Source organism: Motacilla alba, chromosome Z, assembly GCF_015832195.1.
Source record: "Motacilla alba alba isolate MOTALB_02 chromosome Z, Motacilla_alba_V1.0_pri, whole genome shotgun sequence".
NCBI classification, from domain to species: domain Eukaryota; kingdom Metazoa; phylum Chordata; class Aves; order Passeriformes; family Motacillidae; genus Motacilla; species Motacilla alba.
The window spans coordinates 22,616,243-22,628,873 of record NC_052046.1 but is presented as its reverse complement, the minus strand read 5'-3'; the positions used below and the strand labels follow the sequence as shown (position 1 = coordinate 22,628,873).

At 35.0% G+C, this 12,631-nt stretch overlaps 1 protein-coding gene across 3 annotated transcripts in view; it reads left to right on the top strand.

Moving 5' to 3' along the window:
• The window catches only part of JMY (junction mediating and regulatory protein, p53 cofactor), a 64,034-nt gene that overhangs the window by 17,808 nt on the left and 33,595 nt on the right, over positions 1-12,631 (top strand). For all 3 annotated transcript variants that reach the window (XM_038125008.1, XM_038125009.1, XM_038125007.1), the window contains exon 2: positions 1,176-1,349. In XM_038125008.1, the coding sequence (XP_037980936.1) occupies positions 1,176-1,349 (174 nt within the window). The remainder of the gene's footprint in view (positions 1-1,175; positions 1,350-12,631) is intronic.

The following is a 12,631-nucleotide window of genomic DNA, read 5'->3' as shown; positions in this document are numbered from 1 at the left end:
TTTTCATACCCATTCTGGTAACTGCAACACAGTTCATTATAGAGAGAGATGTCGTGGATGGCTTAGCATCCAACTTCAATGAACAGATAGAAGATAGGATGTATTTACAACACAGTGTTACTAATCTTTAAGTTTAAATAAACTTGGACTGTGAATATAGGCTTTTGAGATCATAATATAAAGGGCAAGAGACTTTGACTTAGAAAATTATATGAGGGAAATTAATTTCAGATAATCTTATCTTTGTAAATACAGTAAGTACTCCACATGTCTAAATGAGATTAGTTTTTATTAAACAAGTAAAATTTTTTATTAGACATGGTAAAAGGTTTCCAGCACCATGTGAAGTCTGCTCAGGCAAATGCCCAAAATAGATGCAAAATGAGCATATACAATAAAAAAAAAACACACATTGTAGCTAGTTTGTACAAACAAGTGAATTCTCTGCTTCACAATAACTAAAAGAACAGACAGACTTTGATGTTGTATTTTCTTATATGAATTTAAGTAGTTTTATACTAACATCTAAGTATTTTTAAAGATTATAATGCTTAGGTAATTCCTGTTGTAAAAATAAAATGAGATAAAGGTTAATACATTTGAAGTTCTGTAATTGAACTTTCTAGGAAGTTTTGTTTCATATGGGTTACTCTCTGTCTGAGGCCACATGATGTAGTGGGGGCTGTGTGTATCCAAAGAACAGACTGACAAAAAAACCCGCAAAACCCAAACACTAAAAATTCTAAAAAATGTAGGAAGTTGAAAATGCAGCTTCTCTTTTTGTCTCCTTGTCTATCACTCAGTTTTCCCCTGCTCTGTTACCCAAAAGTGGGAAGTGTCTGAAGTAGCATACCTGATCTACATTATTAATTGTTGTGCTCAGTTGCTTTTTCTGTTGTCTTTGTGCTCATATTCATTACCTTCCAGAAATCTTCGAAAATTAAAAAATCAGTCTCAGTGTTGCTCAGTTAAGGTTATCAGAGATGTGCTCATACTTAACTGGCTGAATTGAAAATGTGTTTTGGGGGCTAAGATTGTTTTGTTTATTTGTCTGGTGATTTTGTGGGAAGGGGAAGATGATACAAGATGATAGAGTAAAAAAAGTTTTTTAAATTGCTTTCACTTTTATCAGGAATGTTCCAATATTTTCATTAAAACTCATACTTTTTCTGCAGCTTCTGGAAAAACATAAGAATACAGAAAGCATGGTAGAGCTCCTTGAACTGTACCAAATGGAAGATGAAGCCTACAGTAATCTTGCAGAAGCCACCACGGAGCTCTACCAGTACTTACTGCAACCATTCCGAGATATGAGGGAGCTTGCGATGCTTAGAAGACAGCAGATAAAGGTAGAGTCAAGGCAACTGAGATACTTACTATTTGGGAAGTTCTGCTTTTTAGTTTCTGTTTACTAATTCTGTTATGCAGTATATAAAGTGATATTTTTCCACTAGATGCTGACCCTGTTTTTCTGGGCTCTTCACTAAGATGAGTGCTTTTGATGAGTGAGAGTGTGTGACATATGTAGCTAAACACCACCTGTTTATCTTACTGTCTTACCCTTCAAACACATGGCTGAATTAAACAGTTCAAAGTTAAAATTTTGTGGTTGGGAATATTGAGTAATATATAAAATACAAAGAAATTGCAGTATTTATACTGTTGTTAATTCTAGAAGATTACCTCAGGAAACTAAAATGAAAAGTAATTTTCTGTGCAATCTGGTGAACTGTGAAAAGTCAGTAGCTTTTTTTCTGATGTTGCAAAAGACTTAAACACATGGAGCCATATTAAAATACATACTTTGTTGTAACACTTGGGCAGTATATTTTCCTAAGAGCTAAAAAAGCTATCTGAAGAATACTCCATTTTGTTAAATTTGTTCCAGAATGAGTATGTTTGTTATATTTGAAAGTAATTCTAATCTTGAATGCTTAGCCAGAACTAACAAATGTTATCTTTATTGCATCTTGGATGTACTTTTGATAAAACTATTAGTTCCTGTGCAGATTATTAAGACTACAACCTTCTGATTCTAAGCAAAAATTTTATTTCATTTAACCTGTATTGTAAATGTCATTTTATTTCAGCTTGATACCTTATTCAGTTAGCTAACATTTTTTTTACTGTTTTCAGCTTAAAAATATTGTTCCTCTCTGGTTTTGAGAAAAATGAGTGAGGCAAAAGGATTTATGATATACTAGTTTTATTTTGACATATTGCTGTGTGCCTAAAGTAATTTTTCAGAAAAATCATCAATCTTGAACGAACTCAGTTTTATAATGTGATGATGTTTTAACTAAAAGTGCTTTTTCTTCTCTTGAATGATGTTGTTGCACAGAGAATTGGCATGAATATTTTTTTCAGATGTATTATACAGTTGAAGCCTATAATCACTTCATTTATTAAAATGCTTTCTTCAAAGCATGGTGAAATAATTCCCATTTATTTGGAATTTGTAGTAGAGAAAAAGATGATTTGTTTGTTCTTTTGTCAAATAAGAGAAGTAAACATTGCAATAAGTAGAAATACATATTAAGAGTTATGTTGTGTTTTGCTTTGTTTTGATTTTTTTTAAACCTCAGTAATCTCTTGAATTCCAGTTTTAAAATGCATCATTTAATATTCTTCCTGAAAAATTAGTCTTGATAAACTTCAGAGATGTGTTCTGTTGTTGATTATTTTAGTAATACATAATTTCTTCTAATGTACAACATTGTGTTCTCTTCCTAACTTGGCAATTGGTGAGTTAAAAAACTTGGTCATCTGTATAATGCAGTAGAGAAAGATGCCATCTCTTGTTTTTCCTTTCATTGTTTGAGAGAAAGCAGTACTTGTATCTATGATGACAAAACATATATTATACTGGGTAGCTAGGGTTGAAGAAATGTTTTATAAATAGAACTTGTGCATGAAATGGTTTGTATTAACTTGCTGCATATGTTTTTCTGGCAGGCTTTAATGTTTCAGACCTTTTCTGTATTAGGTATCTGTTTCTAATTTGTGGGGAAGTTGTTTTTGTTTGGATTGGTTTTTTGTTTTGTTTTTTTTTTTTAAAGAATTTGGGAGGTTTTAAGTTTTTTAATCAGATTAATTTGTCAGTTTTCACAGTGAGTTTAGAAGGAAGGTAATTACATCACCTGTAACCTTTGGGAAGAGTGTTTTCTGATTTTGGAGCAGGACATAAAAATTGGAATATATGTCATCTGGTGATAAATTTCTGCTGTTCTGTGAGATTTTAAGGAAGAGACAAGCCTATAGGAGGCAAGGGAAAAAAAAACAACTAAGTTCTGTCTTCAGTGGAAGCTTACTAGAGAGGGACATCTGTATTGTACCCAGATTCCTTCTTTTGGAAAAAAGCCACCAAACAACAAACCAAACAAATCAGAATGAAAGTTCATAACAAGGTTACAAACCATGTGGAAGCTTGGAAATGTAGATTACTGCTGCCCATTATAGACATGACAATCTTGTTTAATTTTATATTTTGATCATACACTAATTTTTCAGGTGTATTTTGCTTCATTTAGTGTAAAGGATGGAACATTTAGGTGTAAAGACTCAAAACTATGAAGTAATTAAATATTTCTGGATTTGAAAAGCAGTATGAAAAAGGTATAAGATCATGGAAGGAAAAAAAGCTGGGTTATTATGAAATGAAACAATGTGTTCAGTAAGTGATACGCTTGGTTTTTTTTGGGCTTCTAGCATCGGAAACCTGGTTTTGTTTATATAAATGCTCTTTATATGTAAGTGCTGCTCAAATCCATGGAGACTTCCCTCCAAGCATGTCAGGATGCTTACCAGATACCATGCATTCTTGAAAGAGCTGAGCATTGCCAGCACAGCTATGTCTTGGACTTAAATCGTTATATGTATGATACGGGAACAGCCCTGCTTGCCCCAAGGCCTTCATGAGGGACACAGAAATAAAACACAACTTGTAGTGAATGGTATTACCAAATTGAATGGTATTATCAAATATCAAATGGTATTATCAAATTTAATCTCATTTCAAGATTAAAATATGAGATGCACTTATTAGACATACTCAGTGTGTTTAGTATGACTGCATTTTGTAAGGTAAATGTGAAAAGTTGTATTGATAAGCCAGCCAAACAGTCTTTATGTTCACTGAATGCTGGAGAAGGCATAATAAAGGACTTGAAGACAGTATTAAATTTTTTATATACATAAAAGCTGGGCTGGATTTGTATGGGCATTTTCTGATTTAATTATGGACTGTTGCTGGTTTAGTTGTAATAATATGTAAAGACATTCAAGCAGTGAGTTTTAGCATGTTATTTCACTATATGCATTATTGGACCTTTTCTTCTGATTTCATCTTTTCTTTCTGATTTCATTGCATATTATATAGGCATCAGGCAAGTGAAGCCTGATACTCAAATACTGTGTTACATCTTTTGGGCTGTCAGTATATTCTTCCAAGAACTGGGAAGACAACTGTGAACATAAAACCACAGGACAAACAATGTTCATAGATTAATCCGGCATTAATGTTGGATTTTAAATGGAATTTAAGATACTCTTTTTGCTAAGAATCAGACTACTTGGCAACTAAGAAAGGGTGTTAAATTTTTGATTCTAAAAATATGTCAAATTTATGCACACAAATTTTTCCTTAATCAAAATAAATACTTTTCCTGTGAAAATTTGCATATTTTTGTGCGTGCAGAACACACATTGCCACATCAGAAAGGTTGGAGGTAGTAGTCATCAACAGCTGGAAATAAAAATGCTAAGTGTTTCTGAAATTTGGAAAAATCAGAGTAGGTACCTCTGTTCTGATGTCTTTGATTTCAGAAAGTAAAATCTAAACTTTGTGAGATCGTCCATGTATAGTGCTGTGTTCTTCAGAAAGTATGTAAGGGAGCAACGCGACAGTAATTGATACCTGGCTGTAGAACTACTGGCCAGGCTACTGTGGTCAAGCTTTAAGTCCTGTAATACTAAGACATGAAGGTTTCTTTGATACAGGGTACCAAATCTGGTTAATTAGAAAGGACAAAAAAAAAAATTGTTTTAAAAAATTATTTCATGGGCTAAACCCCAAAGCCTTTTTTGTCTGTATGTCTATGTTCACCAATCTTCATACAGTCAAAGAAACTACCTTGCTACTTAGAAGTTTTATGACCTTGTAGTTGTGGACAGTACTTCAGTCATGATGAGTAGGCACCGGATTTGTTCAAATGCCAAGTGAAATCAGTGGGAGGCCTTCTCTTTTCATGCTTGGGTGTTTTTTGGCTGTCCTTGATATTGGACTAAAGATAAAATGTAACAAATTGCTTCACAGCCTACATGTAGATGCCAGCAAGACTTCAAAACATGCACTCTTGAAGGTCTGAGTTGAGCTGGTTTTGCTTAACTGGAAACTGATACTGTCTCATTATGGGTTAAAGCTTAGAGACACCATTACATGTCAACTCATCTCCAGGAAATGAGAACATTGAAAACTTACTGTATGTTTAATATATTAAACATACTTGTAGCTTCATTGCTTACAGGTTAATTCTTTTTACTTGCATGTTAGTTCACGTGAATGTGAAAAGATTTTAATGACTTCAGACACCTTAATATCGAGGTCTAGCACTGGAAGGTACAGATTAGAGCAGCATATATGTTGATGATTCATAACATCCTGCTTTTAAAAATTTTGGAATCTTATATTAGTCTGTCCGAAAGTTTGCTTCCCTCTCAAGCTTGCTTATGCAGATTCTGGTGTATTAAAATAAAATCCTAGCTCAACTATGTGTGAATTCCTTTGTTTAGTATATGATGGTGAATTGCAGTAGTGAACTTTTTGACTAATTTAACTGTGATTTATGCAAAATTAAGTATTTAGAAATAAATTACACTGTATTGAACATGTAAAATTTTGGTTAAAAAATAGTTTAATGAAGTATGAAACAAGTTCAAGGGAGAAGAAACTTAGCGATGAGAACAGCTGAAAAACTGAGAGAATTACTTTTAAAGGTACTTACAGAATATCTTTTTTTGAAAAGTCTCTAATCACATAAGGATGTTTTGGAGAAACTGTAAAACATCAAAGGATTTTTAACTTTTTTTTTTAATCTATTTGCAGGTGAAGGTGTGTCCTCACATCATTAGGAATAATACTTAAATAAACATAGCTTTTGAAAAACCCGTAAACTGGAGAAGAAATCTGAGTTTATGCAAAATGGTCAGAAACTTCAGGGAAATTATTGCTTGCTTATTTGAGAATATGATGCAATATGGTGAATTATGCTAATTGTCTTTATAGTTTGATTCAAAAGGATTGTATGTCAGTCTCTGTTTACAGTATGGACTATAAATCCTCTAGACTATTATATGAACTCAGAATAGAACATTTTGCTGACTTAAAGTCAGGACTTTATGGACTTCCCCCCCAAAAAAATAGAAAAAAGTTCCAAAGAGTCGATCTGATAGAAAGCAGGCTGGTACCCTAAATCATTTACTGAAACTTAGTTCCTGGTAAGAGGTAGCTGACTACAAAACTGTGGTGTGTATCTGATTGGTTAAATCTGCTTGTCTGCAAAATGAATAGAGTACAAGGTTGCTCTAGGTATTCAGCTATAAAAGTGGTTAATAAGACTTGTAAGAAAAATTTGATTATGTTAGAATGCTGAAAGGACTATTGTTTAGTGTTTTTAAAAGTCGACGTACAAAAAGCTGGTTTGGATTATAAAATGGTAGGTGAAATTTCAGTAACTAAAAATTAATTCATATGCAGAAGGTTGATGACAACCTCCAAAAAACATATATGCATATTTGTGTGTGCCTAATTAACTAACTACTACTCTTGAGGAAAAATGTGTGAGATTTATCTTGAGTTTGCTGCCAAACGTAGCAAAATGGCACTTTTGCCAAGTGCCAAATAGAAAACATCATACTTTGGTATACATCCATAGTATATTTGCATCTTGAATGTCACAGTTTTAGTTTCTTCCTCTCAGAAACATAGCACAGTTTCAGAATAATGAGAGTATGGAACGTAAGGCTGTTTCTCTACTAAGCATCATCAGTGCTAGGCCCAAGTAAAAGAATTGGATAGCCTTAGTTTGGAAAGCATGTGATTAATCAAAGATCAGAAGGATAAAGAAATCATGAATGTTAAGGGGTAGAAAGTAGAGAAAATAGTGGTACCTAAGTGAACCTGTGGTGCTTTAAAACAACTTACAAATAAAGCAGAAACAAACTCTTAATACACCTTTACATGCTTTGTGGCAATAATTTCTACAATTTAACTGTGGACACGAAATATATATGTGTTCAGAAAGAGACTCATCACTGGTTATTAATAATTGAGATTAACCGTCAGCTTAGGGTGCCTGTAAAAGAATTTGGGAGTTAGTGATGTATCTGTACCTCTTCATTTTTTTTTCCTCAAGTGCTAGTAATGGAGAAAATAGTGCAGAAAAATGCAGAATCAGTGTGTCCATTCAAAAAGCCATCTTGATGGAACTTTGAAAGGCTGGTGAACATGCAGGAAATACTAAATTTTGTGTCCCTGAGGATTAGAGTCAAGGAGGGGGAAACCTAGAAATGTATGTTGTTTTGGTTTTTTTCCCCTTTGCAGTGTTGGAGATAGGGAAAGAGGGAAAAGGAGGAGACTTTGATGCAATGTTATTCAAACTGTCAGGTCAAGGAGAGGGACTGAAGGCATTCAGAGGTTGAAAAATTCGCTGAGTCTAAAGTTTACAAAAAGATGTTTTACCTGAATATCTAAATTGTTTGAAATCTAGTACTTTTTAGTACTTCTTTTTTAGTAGTGCTCTGGGAAAAAAACCCTTTTTGTGAGCTTGCGTCATATTTTTCTGACTTCATACTGAAACTTATCAGGCTTTATTTGCTAGTTGTTACAGTTATTTCCAGTATCTACATTCATGGCTATTTCTCTTTTTTCAGTATATCTGTATATAAAAGATGTCAACCATATTTTGATGAACTCTTGAAATATATGCTTAAGATTTTGTCTGTCGCATATATTACATTTTTTTTAACTGAAGATTTAAAAATCCATCCAATCATTTTCTTCCACAAACAGAATCTAGAATGTCTGGAAACAGACATTCTGTAACAGACATTGCACTTGTCTTTGAGTTAACTTGGCTTAAACAACATTTTCAAATAACTAGTAGAACATGTCTTCTTAAAAATATTTTTTCTGAAAAATAAAAGCTTTCTTTTTGAAGGTGAACTCTGTTTTAGTCTAGGTCTCAGTCAGTGAAGCTGAAACATATAGAAAGGTTTTATGCTATACAGATGAATGAATAAGGTAGGCGTAATGCTGGGTACACTGTTTAGCTTTAATTGCCAATATAAAATATTGTAGCTTAGTGTTTTAATACATAAATTCTTTATGTGTCTTGGGAAGAAGTACCAGTTAAACAAACCCAGTCTTTCCTCTTATGCTTGCCCTAACCTGAATCTTCTATGATTTTTCTCTTCTGACTACTTCTTAGTTTTTCCACATTCTCCGTCATTCTGGCAAAAACATTCACGACTGCACTTCGCAGCAGAGTGACATTACTGTTCAGTCTTCTTTCTGTATGTCCTAACATCTTGTTACCTTTCGGTTTATTGCTTCCTTTACAGTCTTGACTGAATTGTATATGTTGTTCTCCTGTGTTTTAAGATAATCAAAACTGCTGCAGTTTGTGTTTTAGTCCAGGTGCCGGATATTTTGAGGAATCTAGACTATGCAAACTAAATGGGTTCTTATGTATTAGCATTGAAGTTCATGTCCATATTTCTTAGGGTAAAACTGTAAAGCCCTTTTCAAAGTTGAATGCTTTCACCTAATATATGTAGAGCTGTATGTACAGAGTTATAACTTATTTGGGGAAAGAATATTGGGTTTGTGTTAACAGCTGGGAGCACAGTTAAATTAAAAACGTCAACAAGAAAGTAAGACTAATTTTGAGAAGTCTCTGACTAGATGCTGAAATGCGTGTTTTCTGGCTATGTCTAGCAGGCTGTGGTTGGACTTGCTTGTTTGACCTCTTGGAGAAGGCAGATAGCTGAGCCTTTGGTCTGAAAGACGCTTTTATGTATAAAGCTATTTCCGTTTTGTGTTTTGCCACTGTCACTCCTCACTGCACTACTCACTCAGCTTACTGGTTTTTTTGTTCTTATAATTAACTGACCTGCTGTTACATGTCACATTTTTCTCCTTTTCTACCTATTACAAGTCCATCCAGGAGAAGGATAACAAAGGGAGCTAGAGAGATGTGACATATCCCTGCCTAAGTTATTACATGGCCTGGGCCAAATCTTACTTCTGTCAATCTTGTCCATTATCCAGAAAAAAACATGGAAAGTATTAAAGACCTTCACTTAGTAGATGTATAATATGTGTGTATCCCATTGTTTCAGGCCTGTTGCTCGTATTTTCTCTCAATATGCTTGCTTCAGTCTCTTCAGAACTTAACCATAATTTGCCAACTGTTCCAGAGAAGGATATTTCCAGTACAGCATTGCCTCTGTTGATTCATCCTCATTTGCTTATGGGCTAGTTTAGGAGCCTCCTTTCAGTTTGTTTTCTCTGAAGAATTCATTTGTTCTCCTTCAGAAATATATCAATACAGCATTGAGGTGTGTTCTTTTATGTTCCATTAGTCTGAAGCAATTGCTGATGAAAGTAGGTGTTTGTGCAATGTGTTGAAGTTAATGGCTTCTGCTGTTTCTAATCCCTTCTTCTGTGTTTTGCGACAACCACTTCTGTGAAAGCTGTCATAATTTTCTTAGCTTCAAAGCATCATTTGAAGTAAAACTTGTAAAACATGAAAGTCTGCAAAAGCAAGTTTCATCATTGGGGAAAAAAATCATAGCAAATCTTACCATGAAGCTTGGATTCCTTTCCAGGAGAATATAGGATTTTAAAAGGAAGAATAGCTGGATTGTTTTATTGATAAAGTGATGAGTAGAAGACTAACTGTAGATTTGGCTTCTCATCTAGTTGTGAGATGAGAGGTTTTTCTGTAGATCAGGCTTTCTTCTAAACTTTTGAGTCCAAATGAGCAATTCCAGGCCAAAAGCTCACTTTGAAAAAATATTAGGTAACTGCAGAGCCTTTTAGATTAGGAAGAAACTTCAGCTGCATTAGAGCTTCTTAATTTTTAACTAAAAATATTAATTTGAAACTAGATACACAATTTCACAAGAAATGTCATTAGATGACAGCACTTTTTAATTATTCTTTGCCTTCTTTTAGTCATATTTAGCATGGGTAATAGTAATTTAAAAATTATTTGTTTAGTCTCTAAAATGACATCTCTTTTATGAGCTATAAAAACTGAAGATGCTTGCATCATAAAGGTGAGCAAAATCAAGCATACAGATTATGCACATATTGCAAACAATAATGGAATGCAGAAGCATGTAAGAGCTTCCTTTAATTCCATAATGAGAGTTGTTGTCTTACATCAAGGTGATTAATTATTGAAGAGAATATAGAAAACAAAGTCTTCAAGACTCACAAGCCTGTTCATGTTGATGTTTAATAGTCCATGGCTACTCCCTTTTCCTTTTTAAATTCTTAGCTAGGACAAAATGAGGGAGTGGTCACTTCTGTCCTGGGGGTGTTTGCAGGTGGGGAGAAAACCTCCCATTTCATAAACTTCCAGCTCCAGAGGCATGTTCCTTATCTTTACTCCCCAACTTTTCCCTCTATTGCAGCTGTAGTCTTCATTTAAGCTCTTCCCCCCCGCATGGGCTTACTTTCTATTTCCTGTGATAACATATGCTATGAATAATTTCTCTCTTATATAAATGTACCACAGTCATATTATTTAAATGGAATATTATGATTTAATATATATTTGTATCGATTTTCTCTAGTGACATTTTGTTGGACTCTGAGATATAATGCCCAGGCGGCTGTTTGACAAGGGGGACCATATATATTTCACCCCCATGTCTCAGTTCTTCATTTCTGTTTTTCTCTGGAGATTCTGTGTCCTGCCTGGAAAGGATGATAAGCATAACTTTAATTAATGACCAGTAGATTACAGTAATTCTCTAGCTAGGTTGCACTTGAGAACTGGTAATTCTTCTAAATTGTTGGTGCTGTCAGTATGGGCACTCATAATATGGCTGTCTTTTTTTAATATGTTTTCCCAAAGTATGCCAGGTGCATGGCTAGAGGTATCTTTTTGTCTGCCCTCTGTCTTCTAGTTTGTCATAGTTACTTGGTTTTGATTATAAAGGATGACCGTAATTACCTTTGGAAAGGTTGCAATCACTATTTTCTTTCCTACTGCAGTTTTCTTGATTGTTTCTTTTTAATAACTATTTTTCATTTTTACTTTTTGATGGCAAAATTGAATCAGGTGGAATGAAGTGGCTGGATGGCAAGAGATTGGTTTTCCCACAGGGAGCATTACATCGCCTTCAGGTCAATGGAGTGACTCTCAAAAGGCCATGGGGCATGTATACGTCAAGCAAACCCAGCAGAGCAAGCTTGGGCAGGAACATCTCAAGCCTGAAGTGAGAAATAGGGAGCAGTAGCCAGCTAGATCTGAGGCACCAAAGGAGCTCCTAAAGTTTGCTGCCACTCAGAAAGTCATTGACCTAATAGAAACACAGGTGGAAGCTGTCTTCAAGGAGGCAGTGCAGACTCTATTAATAGACTACTGTTCTGGAGTCACCTTTTGACAAGTCTGCTTTTCCCAAAATTAGATCCGGTCTTTCATGTATCCAAAGAGTAACCAAGATCTTTGTGACTGGGGATTGTTACTCCAGCCTGGAAGCTTATTCTTGAACTTTCTCATTTGGAATTTGTCACCTTGAACCTTAGTTCTCTCAGGCTGGCATAGCTGTGGAGAGGTTGTGGCTGGGCTAGTCTGGTCCAACAGCTTCAAAAGTGAAGGGAACAGTCTTTTCAGTTTAAGGTTCATCCTTAGCTTCTAACCATTCAACTTTATTAAGAAAGCATGTGGGATATTTCACCTGTCAAAGACAGTTCCCCACTTGTACCTAGATTCTGTCTTCACCTTTACACTGGATGCTGCCTTTGTTATCGTGAGAACCTCATTCTTTGTCATAGTTGAACCGTGACCATCAGCTAAACCCCACACAACTTCTTGCTCACTCTAGCTCAGTGGTGGTGGGAAGAGAATCGGAAGAGTAAAACTGAGAAAACTCATGAGTTGAGATAAAGACAGTTTAATATGCAAAGCAAAAGCTAACCACGTGAAGCAAAGCAAAACAGGGAATTCATTCACTGTTTCCTCGGGCAGGCAGGTGTTCAGGTATCTGCAATAGTGCAGGGTAACAGTGACTTAGAAAGACAAACACCCATCCCTCTGAACATTACCTGCTTCCCTCAGCTTTATTGCTGAGCACAGTGCTCTGTGGCATAGAATGTCTCTGTTGGTCAGCTAGGGTCAGCTTTCCCACTTGTGTCCCTTTCCAACTTCTTGTGAACCCGCAGTCTCCTCTCTAGTGGAGTGGGATGAGAAGCAGAAAAGGCCTTGGCTTCTGTGTCAGCACTGTTTAGCAGTAGCTAAAATATGCCTGTATTACTAAGACTATTTGCAGTACAATTCCAAAACAGAGCCCACACCAGCTAATACGAAGAATATTAATCCAGCCAAACCAGCACATC